The sequence below is a fragment of the Zeugodacus cucurbitae genome, chromosome 2 (assembly GCF_028554725.1).
Source record: "Zeugodacus cucurbitae isolate PBARC_wt_2022May chromosome 2, idZeuCucr1.2, whole genome shotgun sequence".
In the NCBI taxonomy this organism is placed as follows: domain Eukaryota; kingdom Metazoa; phylum Arthropoda; class Insecta; order Diptera; family Tephritidae; genus Zeugodacus; species Zeugodacus cucurbitae.
The window spans coordinates 86259802-86286506 of NC_071667.1; the positions used below are offsets into that span (position 1 = coordinate 86259802).

The 26705-nt window shown below is 37.3% G+C and overlaps 1 protein-coding gene across 3 annotated transcripts in view; it reads right to left on the reverse strand.

Annotated features, from left to right (window-relative positions):
* Nucleotides 1-26705, reverse strand: part of LOC105220715 (uncharacterized) — a 134698-nt gene that overhangs the window by 24585 nt on the left and 83408 nt on the right. The window contains exon 1 of one of the 3 annotated variants that reach the window (XM_054230436.1): nt 5391-7116. The exons of the other annotated variants lie outside the window; for them this stretch is intronic. Within the exon in view, the coding sequence (XP_054086411.1) occupies nt 5391-5490 (100 nt within the window). The 5' untranslated portion in view covers nt 5491-7116. Of the gene's footprint in view, nt 1-5390; nt 7117-26705 lie in introns of those variants that run through there. 3 annotated transcript variants of the gene reach the window in all.

The following is a 26705-nucleotide window of genomic DNA, read 5'->3' on the forward strand; positions in this document are numbered from 1 at the left end:
GCGATTTAGACTGTGATTTGTTGCGCCAACAACACTTCCTCCAAGCCTTGTAGTTGTACTTTGTGACATTTTGGAGCGCACAAAATATTTATTTTCAGCAGGTAACTCTTGACTAGACGATGGTTAAGCTGTACATATTTGGGACGAAAATATCGTTCGGCATTATGCACAACCCTTCTCATTATTGTTATCGAAATGTGCGCCACGGTAGACTCTCTTATAGCCATTCTTTAGAACTAAACCCCATTTAATCACCTTAAGAGGGAATCTAAACTTGACTTATTTCACCGGCGGTCGGCCATCATGCGCTTAAATGTCCCTCATCAATGTCGATTTTGTATTATTTAAATTCTCAGAAAAAAATTTCATTTTCTTATTAAAGGGAAACACACACAATTCCATGGCCGAACGAAAGAATGAATGTCGGTAAGTATTAAAGCCGAGAATAAAAGTTGAATTTGCCACTTGGTTGCTGTGAAAGCCAATAAATTACTTTAAAAGCTGGGAAGACAAAAATTTAATGGAGGCGATAAATAAATTATTCTTAAAGGAAGAGGTGCATAATGAAACTGAGGACAATGGGGAATCAACAGTCACAACTGGTAAAAGAAGTGTTTTTTTTTTCTTATTAAGGCAGTATTCACAAATATCTGATGAGACCACTTCCTTTTAGAAGCTTCGGAGGGAGAAAATAACCTCACCTCACCAAAATAAATTGCCATTTCTTTAAAAGAATGCGATCCAAAACGAATACACTTAACTAACACACACATTACCAGATGAACTTGTTTATTTTTACGCATTTCGTATGTTTTTGGCTCGTCAATGACTTAATTATAATTTCATACGCACAACCCGCTAATTTCACCACACTCTAATTATAACTTGACAACAATATATCCCGGGGAAGTGTGAGTTTACGGTTAAGTTGCCGTTAATTAAGCTTTGTGTTTGCCATATTCTTGCTCTGCAGGCAGCATTGGCCCCCCTTTTGGTCTATGCGAAAAGGCTGAATCAGCATTATCTGAATTTCCATTTCTGCGTACGTCACTGCTGCCTTCGTCAGCCTTAATGTTATGCCAAGGAGGTATTTTCGCATTGACGCGTTAAATCCCTTAAAATTGCCAGACAATTTGTTGACTCATGTCATTGAAGGGTACTACCTCCCAGAACCATTCAAGTTGCAAAAATTTGTATAAGGAAAACTGGTTTGATTTGGTTGGTTCGTATTTTGAGAGTTTAGTTGCGCTTCACCTGCTGTTCCGAAGATGTTTATGACAACACTTATATCGCTTCAAAGAAACTCCATTAATATCAGAGGTGATTATCAGTATCGTTTTTTACATGCAAGTTTCAAAGTTTCAGTTTCAGTGTATTTGTACTTCTTTAGTAATTATTCTCAGAAGAAAGTTCTACTGTTTCTGCCTTCCTCTGAGAATAAATGTACCAGATTTAAGGGAAACGGCCCTCGATGCCTGGACAATTTCACATTACCAGATCGTGGACACAATTGGAAGACTCTACACAGATGTGGAACCGCTGGGAACGTACTAGTAGTTGACAGCCATGTCTATGCGATTGGCCCGTCGTCACCTTCAGGCGCTCATAACGGTACAGTGCATTCACCGTTCTTCCACTCTACTTGCGCCAAGCATTAAGTTTGTTATTTTACGCACCGTTGCACATTTCAAAAAACTTTACGACAAAGATTCGCAACGTTATCCTTTCTGAATGGCGCATCCTGCTTCGCTCACATAAACGCAATTTGCACACGCTCACAATGCCGCCTTTTATACTCTTTCGCTCTCGCTTTTGACCGCCGTTCAGATTTGCTGATGCATGCGCTTCTGAAAGAATACAAAAGTCGTCAACGGAAGTAGGTGTCTAATAATAATCATAAATCCAGCGGAGAGCTGTGCGACCAAAGTTAAATGGCGAACGAACGATCCGAGGGAGCTCTGAGGCTTTTACAGTGTTAAATGTGTGGATTCTGTGGGTATGTGGGTCCATGGAGGCAAACGTGGAAAGTGTGTCAGTGTGTAATTTAGTGAGGGACTAACGGTAACTGCAGATGCCACATCATCTTTACGCCTGCTTAGGCGAAAGCGGCCGCCATATTGTGACTCGAGTCACATCTCATCAATTGCTCTGTCATTTGGTGAGCTTCGTTTGGCTTGCCGACTGGTTTGCGCGCTTGACTGGACTTCTTAGTAACTCCCTCTGGCCTTTAGTATGCACACTTATTATAATAACGGTTTCTGCTATTAGACCCAAATGCTTCCGTTTGCACCCGCTGAAAGGATCGTCCCCATTTTGTGTGTTTGTCGTGCCTTTTTAGCAGAAAATTCTATATCTTCCGTTACTGCAACTTATCTGCCGCTCGGCAATTATTTTCACATTTCGTTTTGACTTCTGCATACTTAGAAAAATTCACTCACCAGTCGTCTGCTTAATATTCTCGACACACACATGTACTTTTGAGTGACTGTGTAGGGCTGTCATAGAGGGTATTCCACTGTCGAGTTGCTGAAGTTGAATTGCCTTCAAATGCTTCACTATTAATTTCAACATATATTTCGGCTTCTTTAGTAAATTTAACTTAAATATTTCAAAAAGGAAATTCCACAAGAAATTACATTCAATATTTGCCAAATTGTTTCCAATTGCTAGGCCACTCGAACCTGTCATTTATATTAAAAGTGTAAATTTTTTTTCATGCTGATTATACTCTGTTCCAACTGCTGGAGCCGCCGTTGCCGAAAATTACGAAAATTTGAAAGAAGCCAAAAGGGAGGACAAGGCTGAATTAAATTCAAATAATAACAAAACGTCGCACATAACTATGTCTTTGTAATGCAACAGTTAAGGTCTAGTCTACATTTGGAAAGCGAGATTTACTAACAAAATTTTAATAATTCCGCTAGAACTTAGAGATGTAAATGGAATTGAGATTTAATAGAATGGAATTTCAATTTCCAGGAATAAATTTCAAATACTCTAATTATTTACATGTAGAAATATTATTTCAAACCCCCAGCTGCTCCACTTCAAAGAATAGCATAATAACAAAATCCCATACATATATGTACATTAGGGTGGCCCTTATTTTCCAAAGTATTCCGATTCTCGATCGCACCCCCTAGAAATATGAGAATAGCCAAAAAGCTAGTATATACAAAGTTTTAGGTCAATCAAAAAAGATTTAGAGGTTGCGCAAGGAGCTTGAAATCCTGAAAAATTAGGAATTTTTGCCATTTTTATGTCTCAGACTTCCATATTTCGTACACTATCCCTTACTGGTTTTCCATACCGTAATAAGATAATAAGAATAACATTAGAACCGTTATAACGGTATATCACGAGCATGCGACGCTTGAGACTGCACGTGCAACACATTTAATTTACTTTCATATTTGTATTTCTGTAACTCTATCATCAATCGACCGATTTTTAAGATTGTAGTAATTTTGGAAAGGTAATAAAATGCAGATCTTATTACGGTATAGAAACCAGATGGCAAAAATTCTTAATTTTTTCAGGATTTCAAGCTCCTTGCGCAACCTCTAAACCTTTTTTGATTGGCCTAAAACTTTGTATATACTAGCTTTTTGGCTATTCTCATATTTCTAGGGGGTGCGATCGAGAATCCAGAAACTTTTTTATCCTCCATACAACTAAGGACCACCTTAATGTACATACACACATTCCCTTAAGGTAACTTTAGCAGTGTATGATAATGGATGTTTGTTGCAATAAAATTGAAGGGCGTTAATATTTAAATAATAGAATATGAAGAAAAACATAAAAGACGCAAGGACACGACATTTCCTTCTGGAAAAAAATTGTGAGAAAGGATGAAGCATGGAAATTACACGCAAAAACAGTGTGGATGAATTGTTGAAGAGGGGGATGCCGGGAGACAAGCACTTTGTCTTTCAAGGTCACTGCTTTGCTAGTTTTTTCCTCCGTGAAATTCACTCAAACATCGCGCTATGTTCTATTAATATTTACTAACGCGTCATCTCTCCGACAGCAAATACACACACGTTCATTCATTCGTTATGTATCCGGCACTTTGCCTCAAACTCATATGTTCTACGCGCATAAGCACTTGTACAACCGCCCATGCTTTAACATAATGAACACACATGAGGGTGCAGACACACTTCCTCCCTCCCCGGCCATAATTAAAGTGCATCGAAGTGCAGCCACCGTAGGCGGCGAACTGTGGCGAGTACTTCCAGCAATCTTTTTAGACGCAAACATGCATGGGAGGACATGCGGGGCGTGGTGTACTTGTCCATATGCTCATGCAAACTTTTATTGACTTTGTGGTTAGTTTGGGCGTTTGTTGTGGGCAAAACTACTGTTGCTTTACATATTGTCGTGTTAGCGCTATATTATGCTGGTACAGGGTGTACCATCTCTTTTTTGTCAGCATGTAAATATTGTATTACTTAGTTATCTCAAAAACGTAATAGAAGGGACAGCAAAAAATATTTAATTTTACTGATTCAATTCTCTGGATTGATGACGCATTCAAAAGGCAGTTGAAAAACATTATAAAATTTTGAAATAAAAAATATCTCAAATACAAAACTAATTTTCGAAATTTTTGCTTACAAACCGTCTTAGAGATGGTGCACCCTGTATGTAGTTGTGCGATGTGTCTGGAAGTATGGACTAGCTAGCATGTGGGAAGTTTGCGCTAAACTTTGAGCACTCTCAAATGAAAAGCGGACACCGTACTCATTCTCTTAGGCATTCCGACTTGACTTTTGTTTTCACTATATTACATTGTAGGCTTAAAAGGACAAGCGCAAAATATCAACATTCTTAAATATTTATATTTGTACAACTATGTTGTACGCGGTGGAATATGCTCATAATAGTTAACAGTAACGGCCTGAAGCAAATGAATATAATTATAAAAGTATAAAAAGTATTATTATCTGTCACAAATTCAGTTCTTCGTTGGAAAATCCTTTTTTGTTTTGAAAAGAAAGATAAAAAATAAATGGTAAGTCAAAGTATTAATAAGTAGATGTGTATGCGGTCGATGTCAGAGAGAGAAGGGTATTACAAAGCTTACGCGCTAGGTTTTATAACTTAAACCTAACTATTGATTACATATTGGCAGTATTCAAGTAAAGTCCTCAGAACTGGTTTTGATATCAACCAGTTGCACGCATGTAATCGTTGGTTAAATATCAATTACGGAAAGCTTTTACGGTAAAAACAGGCTTTTGCCGTTAAAATTAAATTGCAAGAGGTATTCCTCAGAATACCAAGCCCATCATTAAATTTGGTGTTCAATAGAATTCGATATTTGGTGCATAATTGGCACAAATTTCCTTAATAAATTACCTTTTCCGGGTAATTTTACTTACCTTGTGTGCCCGAACTATTCCCGCCCTTCGATGAGCTGCAATTGTTGTTCAGCGAATTGAAGAAATTCGCAGCGCCGGTGCGACGTAATATCCAAAACATTTTGTCAAAGAAGACGCGTACGACGTACTAATGACTGATAACTGTATTTATGATATTTTTGTTGATATCCTGTTTCCCTGATGTGCACTGTTACAATTCAGCCTGTACTGGCAGATATGATTATTAAACTTCTACTTTTAAATTGAATTGGTGATTGTGTTGCTCACAGTATTATCGCATGAGATATTCACTTAAATTCCGATTTTTAATTTTTTATCCAGTTAACCACATAATGTCTTTTTTAATTAATTTTTCTAGACACCGCTGAGTTAACTGCTAAATAAAACTTTATTTTTAATTCAATTATAAATTTATTTTACTTCCTTCCTGGTGGCGTTGAGATACGCCATGGCGTATATGCAACCCTTAGGGATAAGTTCAAAATCCGCACGTTCTTGTTATTACGCAACAGCGGCTACTCACTCAGTAATTATAATACCCAACCGCCCATATCAAATTCTACCGTTACAAATTAAGCTCCACTTTTCAAACTCTACGCTTACTAATTGCAAATGAAAGATAACGCCAGCACATAATTTGTGTTAAATAATGCTCAATTTTAAACTGGAAATAGTAAGAGGAAACACTAAATTGAATGGAATGTCAAATTCATGTTTATCAGATATTCTCTTTGTTTTTTGATTATTTAAAGGCTGATTCAAGATCGAATAATGAGTAGCTTTAATTAGGAGCTTTTATAGTTTAAACAATTCTGTTTACATTTTATTTAATTGCAATTATAAGAGCCGCAATTCACGATCTTCCGAAAGCATCATTTATCAAATGAAAGTGGCGAGCCAAGGGCGCTCCAACATTTAATTCCCTGGAAAATTGTGTAAACTTCAGCGAGCAAAGTGAAGTAAACACAGCGATTTGTTTATCAAACAAATGCAAAAATTATTAAGCACTCTGTTAAACCGTTATTTGATGTCTACTGGCTGCCGTATTTCTTTTTGTGGCAACAAAACGGCTTATCACCGATATACAAGTCACGCAAACGCTTTGAAATGCCGACGGTATTCAACAATTGCACAACAACTCGCGGACTGTCCTTTGTGTGTTTGCCTTAATTAGCAATGAGACACAATATAAGCAATTCCTCACAAACACAACGAGAAAACCATTTGAAATCGCTTACACTAGCTAACAGCTGTTCTTGTTTACTTTTTCATTTGTTGTTGTGATGACTTTTATTACACATAGGAACACACTGCCACTGCCATTCACATTTGTCGCAGTCAATTTGACAAAACAATACATTTGAATTGAAGAAAAAGTTCGCTCATTTGGACGCGTCGACGTGTGACAACTTCATTAATTCAGCCGTCAAACACAATGAAGTGCCTTCAACACAAACACACACACGAGAGTGAATTCACTATTCCATATGTACGAGTATGTTGATGTGTTGGTCCTTTAAAACTTCCCAGATGCACTCGAACGCTGCGCTTATGGCAATAAAAATCCACGATAAATACCATTCAACAGTCGAATAAGTAAGCTTCTGCACTTCACTGAATTGTTGCTTTTATTGGATACTTTTTTGATTATTTACTCTTTGTGACATTCAGTAACGCATTGGCTGGCATTTGGCGAGCTCTTCGCGTAATCCACCGTTACTCGCTACGATTGTGGACAAACTGATTTGATATCCTGTCGTGTTTGCCATTATATTCGCTTTATGCCGTAAGCGTTACACAACGTTAGCACGTAACGAACGTAACAAAATAATGCAAGAGAGAGAGAAAGAGAGAGCATGAGAGAGGATTTGGAGCGCAAATTGCACTCTGCACTGTGTGAATTAATTTATTTATTTTTAAGATTATATAGTTAGACTTGAACACATTGGAGACTTTAAAAATAATAATCGTAAAAGTGTCTCAGAAGTATTGTTAGTATTTAATATCTTTAGAAAAATATTTGTTTTTTGCTTCAACAATTATCTCATTTTTAAATTTCTGCGTGCTATTTCCTTCGTCTCTTTGCAATACTCAACACTAGAGAGAGCGAAAGAGACCGCAACTGCAAACTGTTCCCAAATACCTTTGTTTTCGAAGGATGGTAATGCCTGCGCTTAACACAACTACATTTTAATGCGGTATTTGAATTCTTACACCTGCAGCAATGTTCCTGTCGATGGGAGGGACACACAGTAAACATACTCATACACACAGCGAAAACTTTCTCTTTTATTAGATTATAGCTCAACTAAAGTTCACACACACTGATTCTAACGGGTGATTTTTTTGAGGTTAGGATTTTCATGCATTAGTATTTGACAGATCACGTGGGATTTCAGACATGGTGTCAAAGAGAAAGATGCTCAGTATGCTTTGACATTTCATCATGAATAGACTTACTAACGAGCAACGCTTGCAAATCATTGAATTTTATTACCAAAATCAGTGTTCGGTTCGAAATGTGTTTCGCGCTTTACGTCCGATTTATGGTCTACATAATCGACCAAGTGAGCAAACAATTAATGCGATTGTGACCAAGTTTCGCACTCAGTTTACTTTATTGGACATTAAACCAACCACACGAATGCGTACAGTGCGTACAGAAGAGAATATTGCGTCTGTTTCTGAGAGTGTGGCTGAAGACCGTGAAATGTCGATTCGTCGCCGTTCGCAGCAATTGGGTTTGTGTTATTCGACCACATGGAAGATTTTACGCAAAGATCTTGGTGTAAAACCGTATAAAATACAGCTCGTGCAAGAACTGAAGCCGAACGATCTGCCACAACGTCGAATTTTCAGTGAATGGGCCCTAGAAAAGTTGGCAGAAAATCCGCTTTTTTATCGACAAATTTTGTTCAGCGATGAGGCTCATTTCTGGTTGAATGGCTACGTAAATAAGCAAAATTGCCGCATTAGGGGTGAAGAGCAACCAGAAGCCGTTCAAGAACTGCCCATGCATCCCGAAAAATGCACTGTTTGGTGTGGTTTGTACGCTGGTGGAATCATTGGACCGTATTTTTTCAAAGATGCTGTTGGACGCAACGTTACGGTGAATGGCGATCGCTATCGTTCGATGCTAACAAACTTTTTGTTGCCAAAAATGGAAGAACTGAACTTGGTTGACATGTGGTTTCAACAAGATGGCGCTACATGCCACACAGCTCGCGATTCTATGGCCATTTTGAGGGAAAACTTCGGAGAACAATTCATCTCAAGAAATGGACCCGTAAGTTGGCCACCAAGATCATGCGATTTAACGCCTTTAGACTATTTTTTGTGGGGCTACGTCAAGTCTAAAGTCTACAGAAATAAGCCAGCAACTATTCCAGCTTTGGAAGACAACATTTCCGAAGAAATTCGGGCTATTCCGGCCGAAATGCTCGAAAAAGTTGCCCAAAATTGGACTTTCCGAATGGACCACCTAAGACGCAACCGCGGTCAACATTTAAATGAAATTATCTTCAAAAAGTAAATGTCATGAACCAATCTAACGTTTCAAATAAAGAACCGATGAGATTTTGCAAATTTTATGCGTTTTTTTTTAAAAAAAGTTATCAAGCTCTTAAAAAATCACCCTTTAGCAATATGGAGTCACGTTTTTTTGTATGTGAGGAAGCATGTTGCCTCCACCTTTAACATCCACCGAACTCTGACCCCTTCGACGACAAAACGTCTGACATCAAACAAACCCAACGCAGCTCATACACACATACAAACATATTTGGCAATTACACGTGTGTAAATGAATTTTATTATGAAATTACTATATGTAGGTGGGAAATAGTTGCATGAACTTTCTTCTTCTTCTTTCGCTCCTATTTGTGTTGCAAAGGATGGCTAAGCGATCGCTTTTCACTCGCTGTTCCCGTTAGATTAATTGGAATGAAATTTATGCATGAACACTTACACACACATACTCAATCGCAGTAAATAGAAAACCTGCCATCTTGAAACTTGTCAGCATTTACGAACGTTCAGTTATGATGGACGTCACATTAATCAATCAAAGGTTCATCCGCTGTGTAAATGCCGTGTGTGTATGTGTGTGTGAGCGCATAAAAGCAGATGAACATCAATAAATGTATGTCAACACATAACTTACTCGAAGCAGGTGTACTCCGATGTGTCGTGTACCCAATCCCCACGCCTGTTGACAGTCCACGGATGAGACGATTCCACACCATTTCCAAAGTCAATATTGAATTGGCACCTGTTTAGTCGCAGCAACAACAACAACAACAAATCAACTATATAGCTGTGAATTATGTATATGAGGTGCACTGAAGTGAATAAAACACTCATTCACTCATGATTTATCTATGTATAGGTAGATGTGCGTATGTATGTATGGTATGACTAATGTGTGTGCCTGAGAATGTTGCGTATACGCCGCGTGTAGCAGCTGAATGTAGTGAATGCGAAATTAAGATGTTAAGTTGGCAGCTGAAAATTTAGTGGGTTCATCGATCATGTCGTCATATCGCACTGCGCTTTGTTCTTGGTATTTATTCAATTACCGCAATTACTTGTATGCTGCTCTCTTCTACTTTTTTTTCAAGACTGTTGGTTTGTTTCTTTTCAAGACAAAAAATTAAATTAAATTATGCGAAACACAATGAAATTACTTGGATCTAATGTATTTTGCAAGAAGATTTCAACTAAAATTTTACTTTATTTCATTTTACACTCAATAATTGCTTTATTCCTGCAATGCTTCACGCAGGTGAGTGCCTGATTTTCAAGGTAAGAAAGCACAACTTTTAATTACAACAAGCGTAATAAAGTCACTTAAGTATCCTCGGGCTACGAAGTATATCAAAGTAAAAGACACTCAGTGTCGTCTGCGCCGGCAGTCAGGCAACTCTTTCGAAGAACTTCGGAAACTTTAAAGTACACACGGGGAAATAAAATCAAAAACTCCAATTACTTGCGCAAACCTGAATATTAATTAGGCTATTTTGAGCAGAAGACAAGCCAAAGCAGAGATAAGCGAAGCTGCAATAACAAACCCTAATGGAGGACAATTAAAATTTTGGTCAAACTCAACGCAAAGTCACCTTGACTACGAACAAGCAACATGCGTTTGGCTGTATTGTATTTATATATCTCTAGGTATCTTGTAATGTCCACCAACCACCACGGTTATACACAAAATCTAAGCCATAAATCTAATTATAAAGTCTCGAGCTAGTGGGCAGGTCTCGTGGTTCAAGCGCAGGTCATTTTCGGTCAACAAAAATGGCAGCCGGCGTTTACTTGCTTAGCTGTCATACGGTTTATGCCTTGCTCTTTGATTTGAAGCCAGCCTAGGACTGGATGAATATGTGACAATACTCCGTTTATAATTACAAATTTCTATAGTTATATTTTAGTATATGGTTAAAGTCTCAAGTATTCAACAAAGATTAATGTTTTGTTCTTATCTGATCTTGAAGTCTTACCATTAGTAAAAATTTTGAATTTTTAAAAGCCTTAAATGGCATACTCTTACAGTGACTAAAATAACGTGTGAACACGGCTTAATTTGTTATTTCAATTAGTATTTCATATTCAAGACTCACTCAATAACATATCAGTTTCAACTTCTTTCCATATTCTCAATCCTCTTTTATTCTTTCATTTACACCCATACATATACTATTCTAACTTTTTGAGCTGTAGTTTGTACTTCCCCTTACACACCTCCACACACGTACATATGCATGGAATACTCCCCCCTTCAAGGTCAGAAAAACTTTGCCAAACCGCAACAATGACAACGAATTGCTGTGTCATTGCCAATCTAAACCGAACAAGTCGGCTTTTAATGGAGCAGCAAAGCCGGGAAGCAGTGCGACACCGCACGTTCGCAGCACTCAGGGCTTGGCAGAAGGCGTGCATGCCGCAAAAGCCGCAAAAACAGCACATCAGCAGCACTAATGCGACCAACTTTACCAGCAAACTACAAACAACAACATCGAACAACGAAAACACTAACGGTAACTACGCCACAGATGAAGCCTTCTCCCCATTAACTTCTTTATCGTGCTATAGACAACAGGCAAAGGTAGCCACAACACCAACAAGCTGCACACTTTCAACCTGCGAGTGAACAATTTGGCTGGATTTTATTGGTCTCTGGTTATCAAGCTTTTTGAAAGCAAGTATACCAACCAACATTTGGCAGAGAAGAACCCGAATGCTAAGAGAGTTTCAACCTTTGTGCAACAAACGGCTCAAAGGTATGCGAGATCTCGTGAAGCAATGGAGATATATAAGCCAAAGTCGACGACAAGAGTCACATTATTTATAAACAACAAAGTATTGGATTTCCGATAGCTGTGGCGTCAATCTACTATGGGTATGTGCTGCTCACTACCGTCCTACCCTAGATCCTCCTTCCTATTCGGTATTTGAGTTGAATTGGTCTGGTCGCCATCTTTAATGCATTGTTAACTCTTCATCGGTCTGATAAATGTTAACATTCTGTGGCAAACAAACGCTGCTGGCGCTGGCCGAAATTACCGAAAACCCAGAGAGTAATGCTATTGAAAGCGAATGCTAATAACAATTGTGGGTAAACAGTAACGGTAAATTACATGTGCAATATTTTGACTCAATTAAATTAAAGCCATGATGGAGCAGTAAAGTTGGATTGTGGATATATAAAAAATCATCTTCATTTGTCAAAATAATTAAAATACACTTAGAAAACCCGAATAATCAAAAGTATATTTTCAAAGCTTTGACCGAAATTTATGATGTCTTTCTTCCCGTCCTGATTTTTCCTGATAAGTCAATGTTTCATAAAGCTTTCAAAAAAAGTGTAGTGAATGTCCCAACTTGGACTCAGACCAATTTGATTCTAAATTTGCATCTAAGGCTCGCTATTCCCACTTTACTCCACATAATTTTCCATAGAGCCGAAACCGAGTATATATCTATATATTCTAATAACTCCACGTCAGCTTGAATGTTCAAGAACCATCCACTTCAAGCAATTGGGAAATTAAATATACATTGCTCTCGAAAGCGCCATCGCATGCGGGCACTTGCACACTTTAAGCATTTAAAGTGAAATAAAATCGATTATCTTGTATTACAATGCTCTGGTCGTTGTGCACGTGGGTGCGTGTGGCAAGGCAAACTCAGGTGAAAGCTGCAGGTAACGCCACCCAGCCGACAATAAATGACAAAAAGAGCACAGATGCCTTCCTGTCCTCGGTTAATACGCGTTCAAATTCAAGGATATAAATATCGAAAGAAACATGAAATGGTAAAGTGGACCAAAAAGTGCAAAAATGCTCGCAGCCATTGAATGTGCTAGAAACCCAGAATGAGCGTGAGTGAGACTTGCACTTATTGAAAACTTCTGTGTGCCGTAAACGCACCACACACAAGTAACTGAGAAAGTGTACAGAAATGATTAATCTTCAGGGATAGAATTGAGAGCGAAGCATACATTCAAGAAAGCCACACATCTGCTTAATGCATTCCAAACCCTGGATAATATTTACTAAATAAAAAAACAAAAAATCTTTATAGGAAAGAGAGAATATATAAGTCTAAACATCTGAATTATTCAGGAATATATCCGATAACCCTTCAGCATGAACGGTGCGTTGGATACATACATCCAATACATATTGTATATGCCTTCCTGCATATCTCCGTTAATGTTTCCAGTTTTAAATACATCTTTGAAAAATATGGTTAGAATAGAATATTCCTCTTCACATTGTCTAGCCTAGAGAGAGCATTCATTTGTAGAGTAAGTTATGAAAACTTATATGAACATCGGCTGACTACGCTAACGTCGAAGAGTTATGGTAAAAGTTATGAAATCTATACTAATATTATAAAGCTGAAGAGTTTGTTTGTTTGTTTGTTTGAACTCGCTAATCTCCGAAACTACTAGTTCCAATTGAATAATTCTTTTTGTGTTGGATAGTCCATTTATCGAGGAAGGCGATAGGCTATAGCTATAGCAACACCCTGCGACCAATAACGATAGAGCGAAGAAAGAGTGGTAAATGTGTAAAAAACGGGGGAAATTATTTATCTTTGAGGGCTTCCGTTCGTTGCGCTGCGAAAGCGGTTCAAGATACACAAAAGTTATGTATGAAAGAATTATTTCTCTTCTAAAAAAAAGTACGTGAGTACCGTTTTTGTGATAACTAATTTGGTCGAAATTATTTGTTAGAGTTGTATTATATACTATATATAATGATTTTCGTTATTCTATTGGATTTTATGCCGAATATATGGGTCAAATTGTGTGATATCTTAATAAAACTATAGGAATAAATTGCGAGAGTATAAAATGCTCTGTTGCACCCAAACTTAGCCTTTCCTTATTTTTTTTGGTATTGAAATATCCGTGGAAGTACAGGGAAAAAGTAAACAAATATTGAACATTTGCTAGAAAGATAATAATAAAAGAATTATATTTAAGTTGACAACAACGGCGGAACCGATAATATTGATTTTGGCAACAAAATGAGATAAGTGCAATTCTCTAGACAGAACAATGAAAGATCTGTGGAATAATAATCGTCGCTTTGGTTGCGCAATGATACCGTTAGCTAGCGATTTTCGACAAATACTTCCTGTTATTCCAAAATCAACAGCGGCGGATGAATTCAATGTCTCAAGTCATAGTATTTGTGGCGGTACGTGAAAACCATATGATTAACCATTAATATGCGAGTGTTCCTGCAACAGGATAAAACCACAGAAGAACTGTTAAAAATTGTAAATTAACAATGGTTTGATATCAATTCCACCTGGCATTTGTCAAATCACTTCAACGAAAGACGAATGTATATCTGAATACATTGGCCAAAATTATAAGTAACTACGATTGGTTGAGTGCACGCGCAATTTTAGCTGTCAAAAATACCGATGTTGATGACTTAATCTATACGATTCAAGTCAAATTCAGGGAGATTTGTGTGTTGAATTTCTAAATTTTTTGGATTTGCTTGGCATGCCGCCGCATCATTTACATCTTAAAGTTGGATTCGTCATTATTCTGTAATTATGTCGAAACTGTGTAATTGAACCCTGATTGTGACGCAGCTATCGAATAATGTGATAGTTGCAAAAATTTTGAAAGGGACTTACAAGGGGCAGAATGCTTGATTCCACCAATTCCTCTGAGTTCCAACGCTTTGCCATTTCAGTTCAAGTTTCCACTGAAACTTGCATTTGCGATGTCAATCAACAGGTCACACAGACAGTTGCTGGAAATGTGTGGCATAAATCTGGAAATGCCATGTCTTTCATACGATCAGCTATATTGGAGTGTTCACGGGTTAAAAAACCATCTTCTCTGTACATTTACGCTCCGGAACAGAAAACGAAAAATGTTGTTTATCAAGCTGCGTTACATTGAAAAAAAATGTAGAAAAATCGAAAATAAATGATTTTCAATACAATCTAAATTCAACTTTCTTTCCTTTTCAAAACAAATAATTTCACAAAGGGCAACGTCTGTGGGATCAGCTAGTAAAACTATAATAGCGGTATGTAAATGAAATCGAATTTTGTAAACAGCAATATTTTCGGTGAACACATCACGTTTTTTCGTTCAGCTTAATTGCACTCCATATGTAAATGAATTGCTTTGTCTCTCACAGTCATGTCTATTTTTAAGAGCATTTGAATATACTAGCTCGCCATTATATTACCGTTATCAATCTCTTCGCGCCTGCGAGTAAAACAACAAATCAGCACCCGTCAAACATTCCACAGTGACACGCTTCAGTCCCACGGCAGCCAAGTGCAAATGTCAAATTTAATTTAATTTTTAAAATGTTGCTGATAAATACGACCGAAGTGCTGAAGAAGTCTATACAAAGACATGTGACTATTTGTGAATGCCCCTTACAGTTCCCACCATCATTTCTATACCCACATCTTTATCACTTAAAATTTTATTAAATCTTTATTGAATGTGCTTTCAATTCTGTGATTCATGGTAGCTAAAAATTATGTACATCAAACTATTGTGAATTACCGTAGAATTTTTGCAGCAGGAAAAGAGCATTATTGTCGTTTAAGGAGGCATAGCAGATACTCCCATACATAGGTACAACACGAATGCATTTCTAAATGAATATAAATTACAAATTGTTATTAAAAATTATTATAGTAAAATACAAAAATTATTAAACTTTAATATGAATCAGCTAAGTGGAGAAATACACTAAATATATTCTCTAAAATTGGTTATGCCTTCAGCCACTTCAGCCAAGATTATGTGATTAATCCGCAATATTTTAACTTGTGGCACAATAATTATCCTCAAATATGATAATAATTACAGCCAGTTCAGCACTTTCCTTTATTTGTCAGCGTTAATAATTGAAATGTCAAGAAATAACCAAAATCACCGTTCAGATTGTCACCCCCTTGGGTTGTAGCCATGGGAACTCCTCTTAATTTATAATTTCCTTTCACCGCCACATTTAATTTTTGGTGTTTCGCGACACATTGCTCTCTCCGCATGGAAATGCTAAATAACGGCACATCGTAATTAAACACGCGAAATTTCTGAAGTGACCTTGGTATATTAAGCCTTTCGCGCTCGAAGTTGAATTACTTTGCACTTCTAAGTTGTTGGCTGCTGCCTTAAGTGCTGCTCACCTTGGGGATACGACACTTTGTCAAAGACACGGTTAAAGCTACGGATGAAACGGCATTTGCATTCTATTACAATAGATTTACGAAATATGAAAATTATTACCACATTTTTGGCACTTCACGGTATTTGCGATTGTCCAATCAATATATTTGGAGATATGCGTGAGTACTAGAAGTGTCGAATAATATAAAGAAAATTTGCGAATGTATTTGGTATTAGGTAGGTATATTCGAAATACATATGTAGAAGTAATAGAAAGAGATAAGAAAGGAAAAATCAGCTTAAGAAAAATCGCATACTTTCCATGAGCATTAGCTGGAAGGTAAACCCGCAAATTGCAGCCATTAGGAAAAAGTGAAAAAAATTGGAGAGAGCAGCAAACGCGCACAAATAATTAACGCAATCACACGCAAACAACAGGTAACTAAGCATAAAGTATATGAGAACACACCAGAGAGTTAACTCGTTAATGCAAATTCGCCAAGAATATTTCCACTAATAAATAAGAAGCGGCATTGTATTAACCTGAATAACTGATTATAGCTAATATGGATGCTGGTTCAACGCACTAAATTATCATTATTCCCAATACTCGGTGCTTTGCTTTTCACTTTATGTTGTGTGTGCCATGGCGTATACGCAACATGATGCAGACAGAAGCATCCGCCCACACACAGTTGAGGGAGTCTCATGTACCAATGTACTAAACACGCACCACTGAATGTACACATGAGTCAGCGAGCTGGCAAACCAAGCGAATGTGCGTTCTTCCATCCGAGCGAAGAAAAATTGTAATTGCTTTTCGCGTCGCCCGTCGTCTGCATGTTTGTGGTAAAAATTAATTGCGAAATATTGTTGCCACTTTTCGAACATTTGGGCCACATGCATTCGTTTAACGGAATTCCAGCGACGACAGCAATTTACTTTATTTGTTTAAATATTTAAGGTGTTGCTGCTTTTTCATTAATATATGAACTACGGTTTCAACCAATGATTTTAGTGAATTCTCAAAGTTCATAAGCGCAATTTGCCTTTAAGAATCGGTTGTGGAACATTGATATCCTATCTTAGCATCATCATCAACTAAAGACATTAGACAATTCAGTTATGAGACTATAAATAGAACTCAATAAGCTTTCGCAGATATTCATTTGTTCAAGAGATTGTGTTTCATCGAAAACCTTTATCGAATAATTTGCATAAATGAAGAAAAGGTCACTTCGCTAGCATATGTACTTATATAGAATATACAAACACTATATATAAATATAAAATACTGAATGAAATAAATTCCACAATATTAAGTGAATCAACGGTAATCCTAGGATCCTCAAAGAAAATATCGGCGCACAACACAAGCGTACACAAAAGCAACAATAAGCCTCGGTGAGCAAATGAAGCCAACGAAATATGGTTCACAAAATGATGGGAGGGCCGGACGGACGAAATGTGCCACAGAAGCAGATGAAAGGAAAGGTAAACGCACGACCGGCTGCCAGCATAATGTTAAATTCAGTCAAAAGGTATCTTACTCAATCACAACCAATTCAGAAAACACATGCATAAATTGCTACAACAACACAAACAAAACAAGTGGGCGGGGCTGAGCGCAACAACCGTGATTTAAACAAATAATCACCGGAGACAGACAAAAGCACACAATTTGGCAACCAAATGGGAACGACAGCAGACAAACACAAGACGAGCGTGCGACAGACCTGAAAGGAGAACTCAATGCATTGGCCATGGCCATAAATCAAAAGCAACAATAATGATTAAGCTGTGCGAAGCGGAAAGAGGTACCAATTGAGTAGGCACACAAGTGGAGAGAAGGTGTCACATCTCTTTCAAATTTAAATTAATTCCATTAGAAACAGATTATCGCAAGGCAGAAGTAGAGATGACAAAAGTTTTTCTTTAAATGAAGATACACAATATATTTGGCATTGAAGCTTCAGTTCGCAAGCTGAAATTGAAACATTAACCAGTCAGGCGTTCACAGATATTCCTAACATACATATTTAAATTATCCAAATATATAGCGATTAATGATTAATGCTCTGACATATAATGTATATAATTATATCATCTTATGAGAAAATACAAGACTATCAAGGTTAGATCAGAATTTGTTGCTTTAGAATCTAGGAGTTGTTATCAAATATATAAGCAAATATGTTTGCTCACCATAACTTCGAATTAATACTATTCCCACTTTTCTCCTCCAGAGCTAGGAACGGAGCAAATCGCAAGGCACTGACTTCTTAGTGCGCATGCTCACTCTCTCGCAATGAAATGCAATGTGCCTTAGACTACGCTACGCCGCATACGGCGATATTGCAGAAGAATTCATATTTAGTACGTGCTTTTGTATGGCCGAGTAAAGTCTTTGCAACGCATAACACAGCTCTTCTTTCACGAACCATTTTTACGTATTTTAGGTAGCCTAAACAGCTTGAACAGCTTGCATATATGCTTCTCATACTAAAATGTTAGGCTTGTAATAAAGCCGCAGCTGTTCTGCGCTTGTTAGAAATTTAAACTATCACTAGCCTTGCACAGTACCATCGCAGTCACCCCTCAATTGTCATTCTGATTAAAATGATTTTCATAAAAGTCATCGGCCGCGGCTTAAAACTGTTTTGATGTCCTTTGTTATTATGAATTTTAATTAAATTATTGAGGTTCATATTACAACAGTTCACAGGTAACGTTTAAAGGCTGAAATCTGCCCTTCCCCCCTTCAGCACATATGAGTCACAAAATGGGCGATATTGCATTCACGCGTTTCAGGCTGTATAATTAAATTAATTATTTTGAGTTGATGACTTTATTTGCCATGTGGCTAGTGGTGAGGTACAAACTACATATGGGGTGGATGTCAACGAGGAAGTATTTCCCATTTATCTGTAGACAAGTGCAACAAGTTCTTAATTATATTATGAAGCTGTGGCAGCTTTGCCGTCGTGTGTAGAATTACACAAGCAAACAACTTTACATCTATGTACATACATATGTAAACATGAGACGCGTATATGTAATTTGGCAGGCTTGTTTCCCCTCCGATTAAGGATAGTATAGCAAAGGGTCTAGAAAAGTTATACACCAATGATATGCTGTTTGTAGAATATTTTATTATTTTACGCTACAAAATGAATACGGAAGTCACATCTCAGAAACTAATACAACAAATTGCAATTAAATTTGGTTCGAATCATTCATATTACGTCTGCTTAGTACAATTAATTGACCAATTGGGTTGATATCGGATGAAGCGATATCCATTCACAACCATGACCACTTTCAATATAACGTTATTTTGAATTTCATCAGCTTTTTATTTTCTCGAAACATTTGAAATAGCTTGATGAAACCTGGAAAAATGTTGCTTGACTCTTTGGTATTGAAGATGGACTCCTTTACTTCTTTATATATCACACAATGGCAAGCACAAAACTAAACAAAATTTAATTAATTAAATATTTACTTAAAAAACATTTCTTGGGTATATTTTTTTCTAACCAATTTAAACATTTGCAGAAACCGCATAACCGACCACAAAACTCGAAGGTTATTGAGAGAATACACACTTAACTTTTGCAAAATAAATTGCTCGAAAAAGGTCATTTTAAACTGTCGCAAAGCTTTAAAGAGCTCTTTCACAGAGTAAAAACAAAGTAGCAACAAAGCACATATGGAGAATACTTCCCCATTTTCCCTCTTCTTTAAAATATGTCCGCTGTGGGAAATGCGAGCCAAGACGAATGCAAATTAAGGTAAAAACAGCATGAAGAAAGGAGAGTAAGGGAAGGAAGGTGCAAAGAAATGAAATCTGATAAAAACACCCAAAAGCAATTTAAGAAAAGCGGCCGAAAGAAAATGCCTGCCTTTTGAACTTTTCAAGAAATTCTGAAAAATCCACAAACGAACACAAGACATGGCAGGCATGTAGCTAGACTTCAATGGGAGACATTTTTCTTCACAATACCAGAATTTAATGGCGAAACCGACAGTTGACATATTCGCCAATGCCAGCAAACAAACACACGAATTTATGTAGCCATTCATTAAGGGCCAAACTTTCGGTCTAAAAATACCCATGTCACACTGTTTTATTGGAAATGTGGTCCTCCTGTTTTTAAATTTATACACGTCCACACAATTCCTGTTTACATGTCAATAAAAGATGTCCGTAAATAGGTAGGCCATTAATTTCTCTCACCAAAATTCTTTGTACCATATTAGAAATAAAATTACCTATGCTTCAGGCATACTGTTTCACTTCCCTAAATACGAGTGTATGAAAGGAATGGACTACAATCTGGTTGATGAGTAAGTAGCCATGAATCCAGGAAATAATAATATTAATCTGTGATTGGGCAATGGGTTCGGACAACATATGCGTAACATGAGATGGGCAATGAATATTCAAAACCAGAAACAAAATGTTGTAAACGTGGGTATTTGAGGACCGAAATTCGGTACATACAGGGTGGGAATACTGAAGACGTATATTTTAAATGTTTCAAAAGTAATGGAATGGGGAAGGTAAACAAGAAATGAAGAAAGGAATTTTTTTAGATTTTTATTTTAAGAATTCGGAGTATCATACATTAATCCGAACAAAGACACTCAAGGTCACACTTTCTTTGAAGCAATTTGTATGAAGCCCAAGGCTATTCGAAGGCAGCAATACAAGAAAATGAGCACAAGTAGAAACCGAATGAATTCAAATAGGTGGCGCATAATAAGTGTAAGATTTCCTTGCCAAAGTCCACACGTGGCACTCGAATAACTCCTTTTCCCTATAACAACGCGCACGTTCGCCACAACCGCACCCCTCACCTTACATCCTTACATACGTGCTCAAGTGAATATGAGTCGAATTGAGCGTCCAAATGTGTAGTAAATGCGTACCGAAATCGTATTCCAATCGGTCACCAAGGAGCGGAAAAGCACATGAAAGTTGCCAGCAGGTGCCTTGAAATGGCCTTAAATGGTTTTACGGTAATTTTTATGGAAATTAAGAGAACACGGCGTCTGGGCTGAAATTACACGGCGAATATGAAGATGATACTTATTTCATGCGAACATATGTAAATTCAGACCGAAAACAACCGGTATAAAGAAAATATATGACAAGAATTTGGGATGCCCCTTCACTTTTGGCCCTACTGCCTCCTGTCTTTGTCGACAAGCCATTAACGCCTCCGTTATCGATCTCCAACTGCGCGTAGTCGCCAAGTCATAAAATCTCGCTTCACAGCAAGTGAACAAAGCGCTCCGCTCTGCACTTGTGCAAATACACGCCCAAAAACACTGGAGGATGTGTGCACACAGCAGGTTCTTGGCGTATTTGCCATGTGTGTGCGTGTGTGTGTAGACACATCATCGATGCCGCTGCTAAAATTATTTATTTATTGGTAGCAATAAATTCCAACGGCTGACGGAATACTCGCTTCTGGCCAAATGCATAGCTGAGTGTGTTACGCCGAGTGTGTTCATCGACGGGCATTCGGGTTTCACTGGAAATATTTGGCAGAAGTTTGGTTTAGCAGCATTGTTGTTGTTTCATATGGCTTTGCGATATCGAAATACGCGAAGACTTGAGTAGGGTCCAGTGGTACTTCTTTTAATACGCGAGGCATTTCTTTGCAATCAAATTATTTATTGATTTGACAATATATAACGGTAAATAAAAAACTCTTAGTGAATAGTTAAACTGAACTAAATATAGGCAGTTATTGAATTCCAGGTTTACTAAAACAAAATAGTAAAAAACATTTTTAAATGAATAATGAACTTTTAGCATAAAAATAACGCCAAAAGAACAAAGTGGTTCAATTGCTCTTTAAATGATTGCAATTAAATTTCCCAAAGATTTTATTGAAGTTCATTTTGTCTCAGACAGCTCAATGCTTTGAACACAAACATTTCAACGAAATACACATGCACATATAAATTGAGATATTATATACCAATACGAGTATATGCGATTCATAGTCTGCCTTAAGTGAGCAATCGCCTTAAAAGAAATTCAATACTCTTAATTTCCCATCTTCGATTTGTCTCTCTTGTCTCTGCAAGGCACTTTTATTTGTGAAATTGTCTTTTAATATTCCTAGTTACACATGTAAGTAAATACATCTAGAGGAATTCACCCACGCGAACAACCGTCATTTAATGATTTGTACTTTGTCTCAGTTTAATCAGTCGCCGCCACCCATTCGCTTGTCGCTTGTATGGGAAAGTAAGTATTTTCTGAAAAATTTAAAGAAATTTTGTTTGACATAAACTCTGCCTGCTTCACCTCCACATGAGTGAAGGGAAAACTTTCCCTCGTAACCTAATCTTATGTTCCTTTAATAAACTCTCACTAAACACTAATACACTGTCTTATATATTTTATCCCGTCACTTCACCATTTCTCCATCAAAACGTGCACCCACTTATCGGTAAAGAAGTTCCGTCATTTGTAGAGATTTGTACATATTTTATGGCTCCACAATAGTTGGCCATTAAGGAGACGTGAAGCGCAGCTGTGTAAGTATCATGCGAAATCATTTACTTACTTACAACAGCGCAAACATATCTCCGCTTTTGTAGAGCGGAGGGAAATGTGCAACGGTCCTTTTTTCAATGAAAATAAATTCTTTCAATTGAAAGGCAAGTTTAAATATAAACGTGGAATGCTTTAAGCATTTAGGAATGGGAACTATTTGGTTCTATTCCCCGCATTACCAATTACTTAATAACCTAAAATCTGTTATTACTGGATATGAATATTGAGACAGAGGTCGAAATAGAAACTATTTAGAAATAGTTCAATATTAGATTAATATATCGTTTAAGTGAGGGATTTAAATCCTCTTCGAACGACAGGTTTCTAAAAATATGAATGTTTATTGTATTATCTTCGTTAGAAAAGCCTTGCAGATAATTCGGAGTAAATTAAACAATATATTGGCGACACCAGAGCGTATGAGTAACGTTTGACCTATTAAAATTTTGAATATCCTGGAACAATAGAAACAAAACCCAAGCTGTATTGACAACTCAAAACTGCCTACTGCTGCACTGAATCCTCTGTTTTTGAATAAGTATGTCTACTAAGGAACTCTTTGTCGATTGTCGCACCATACTTTCATCAAGTCAAATTTAGTAATGCCTGAGATTTTTAATTAGATTCATCAGGTATTCATAGTAAAACCATTCCCTTTCGCGCTTCCGAATAATGCTGGCAATATCTACATAATGCGCATGTGTATGTAGAGACTTATTTAAGTTTGGTCTTTCACCTGTACCTCACGCGGAGTGATGTTAGCAGCTATTGCCGGAGCACAAAAGCACATCCCATGACTCAGCACGTATTGCGCATAAACAGTTATAGCCATTGTGTACACATTATTGTATAAGGCTTGCGGTATAGCTATCGATTACCCATCCCCTACCACATTGCAACTCACCTGCTGCAAATTTACTGCTGAACACATTTGCACACAATATAGTGCTGCAACACACACACTAACACCCAGTCATAGCAAATCCAATGTTCAACAAACAATTTCTGCTAAAACGGTTCTTACATATGTTCATATCTATTCATACAAATTCCAGAGTAAATTATAATTCTGTAAGCTTTGAAGATAACCAAGTACATTGGCGGTTAAATTGTTTGCTTTGAAACCACCATTAAAGGTATTATATATTGATATGGTTGTCATAGGGCTTTGGAAAATCGTGATTCTTCATAAGTATGGATCCTTTTTTGCTAAGAGAATACAGTTATTTTTTGAGAATTCCTAGGATACCTTGCCCCTTTATTAGAAACTGTTCATATTCAATTGGTGTCGCTTACTTTATAAATATTGTGATAGCATACATATGCACGTGTGTTGGTGTATTGAGATGCTTCATGAAATCTCATGAGATTAGCATTTATTTGAGCGCGAAATTTGCACAAACAAAATCTCGTCGAAGGGAGTGAGAATTCTCCAAATAAAAAGTGAAAACCTCCAGCAGCTCTAGAAAAGCAAATTTTACTTACGTTGCTCTAGGGAGGCCTCCTTAATATGCAAATTCATAGAGCACTAAAGCCGCTGCTTAAACAAAATAAATGACAAGAGTAGCGAAGTAATTTTCACATTCACGAAGATGTGTTTTGTTTTTGTATTCGCTTGCTGATAAGGGAAAATGTTTGCAAAATGACCGAAATCTCTTCTTGTATTGTGAAACATTTCATTTTAAACCTATATTCGAGTCAATAGGCCCTCCAAACTACTCAGTTGGTCAGTTGGTTCTCTGCAACCATAAAATATGTTTTGATACTAAAATCCGAAATAAGGGTTATTACGTTATGACCATTGAATATCTGAACGATTTGTGACAGAGGCAAATTTAATGCAAAATTTTTGAGCCATTCCTGATAGAAATGAAAAAATTTTTAATTCTGCCCCCTTCATAAACACAAAAATAAGTAAACTACCAAATCCCTTGATGGACTTGTTTAACACGTTAATACTCGCGTAATTCACTCTTGTACAATAACATTTTAAATTGTCGAATAAATGGTCCTACATCTTTATGTTCATTAAACGCAGCAAACCAACAACACTCAAGTGTTCCTGCTAACGGTCGCACTTAACACCCGTACACACTCATGCGGTACAAATTTACCTCCGAGCAAGTGAGTGCCGCCTCGGTTTTCGTAAAATTCCTTAAAAGCACATAAAGCATAAAGATGCCCCTCATCAGTCGACAAATGAAGGAGGGAGGTGTCACATGGCCGAAGACAAATCGACACGCCTGGCAAGCCGCGACTAGGCAAGAGGCGAGCCGCCATAAAGTATAAGCTCACATATGTTCGGCTAACTGAAACTCGCTTAGTATGCAAGCGGAAGGGTGTGCGTGTAAGTGGCTTGTACATTCATATTTTATGAGTCCTCTTACACACACACACCCACACTCACACACATGTAGCTCCTGAGCACTGCATAAAACACGCTGCATGCGAGCCTCCTAAGCTGCGCTCTGTCTAATGTAATTAATTTGCTACTTTCTACCGCTTACATTCTCGTAATGCTTGCCATTTGGCGCACCGTTCATCCTTCGTCATATTTTCCCTCCGCCTGACATTACTACAGGCGATCAGGTAAGCGTTACAGCTCACATTCGTTGTCTTCTTGAAGCTTCGCTGGCTGCAATCAGTTGTGATATAAACAAACTCTGTTGAAATATGATTGGATTGGTATGCCTCTTGCTTACCCTGTAGAGTAAGCTTTCCCTAGTGGAACGATATGTATCTGGGTTACTTCGAGTGAAATGTTGGTTAATTGGCCGAAATATATATTTAACAAGGGACCCAAAACTACTTAATGTCGTTGGTAAAAAAATGTTTGCGAAGAAAGATCTGTTCAGAAAGAGATATGAATCCTTTGTAGAAACTTTTGACTATATCAAGAATGTGTGACTTCCAAACTTTCAAACTTAGGCTAGGAATTTTTCTACAAGGCAGTCGAAAAAGCAGCTTCCAGACGCCTAATGTAGAAATGCAAGTATGAAAGTAAACAAGTGGTTTAGTAGTGTATTAAGCTGTTCATGCACATGTACTTCGTTACCTTACCTTTTCATATACGTAGAGCAGCTTGTTGCTGTGTTCGGTGTATTTAAATGGGGTTTTAATTGAATACGATATGTCTTAAGGAGAATCCCCTCCTGAGAACATTCTGAAAGTGAAAAGTGAGTAAATAAAAGAAGCCACTGCTGTATATAAATTTCATTTACACTTCTGTGGATATTCTTGGCGGCACTTCCCCTCATCTACAAATGCAGAATTTCTGCAGCGTACCGCCTCTTAAACGTTTACGACTTCTTGGGGCTCTTAATTGTAAATGTAATTGGTATTTCCAGGCTCGTACATGAGCGTATTCATTCAGCAAGTGCTGGCACTTTCACATACAAACGGATCAAAATAAGACACTGAGTTTCAATTTACCAACTGATATCTGCCACCATCTCCAGATTAAGACCACCTTCAATCAATTCAAATAATTGCGAAATAATACACAACTATTCCTTTCAGATTCATCTATAAGTTGCTCCATTTACTACTTTATTAATGAAGGACGCATTACAGCGCTTTCGCCTGAACACACGTCGCTCGATTAATTAATACAGATGGACACGAACACTTAATTGATTTCTGCTAAGCACACACTCAAATACAAATCCGTTAATGGCGTAAATAGGCCCTGGAGAAACTGCGCAAGCGCGTCTCCATATACAAAAGCTCAATGGGGATATAATCTTAAGGTGACTAAGAGAAGGGAAAATGCCATATTCTCTACACTGATTTAAGGATTGGCTTTTGTGCCAATAATTATTTTCTTATTTCAACGAAAACTAACTAACACACAGACATTTATTCAACTTATTTCAGCTTAAGGCAATCAACATACTACTCGTGTTCATACTCATCCGATTCAAATTAGGACTAATACATGAATCTTTAATCTTATGAGAGAAGAATACCCGTGACATGTGACATTTCTTAGACCAAATTCTTTTCGGAACTAATTAAAAAAATCAGTCAATGTCACCTCGAATTACCGTAGAGATTTTTTGATTAT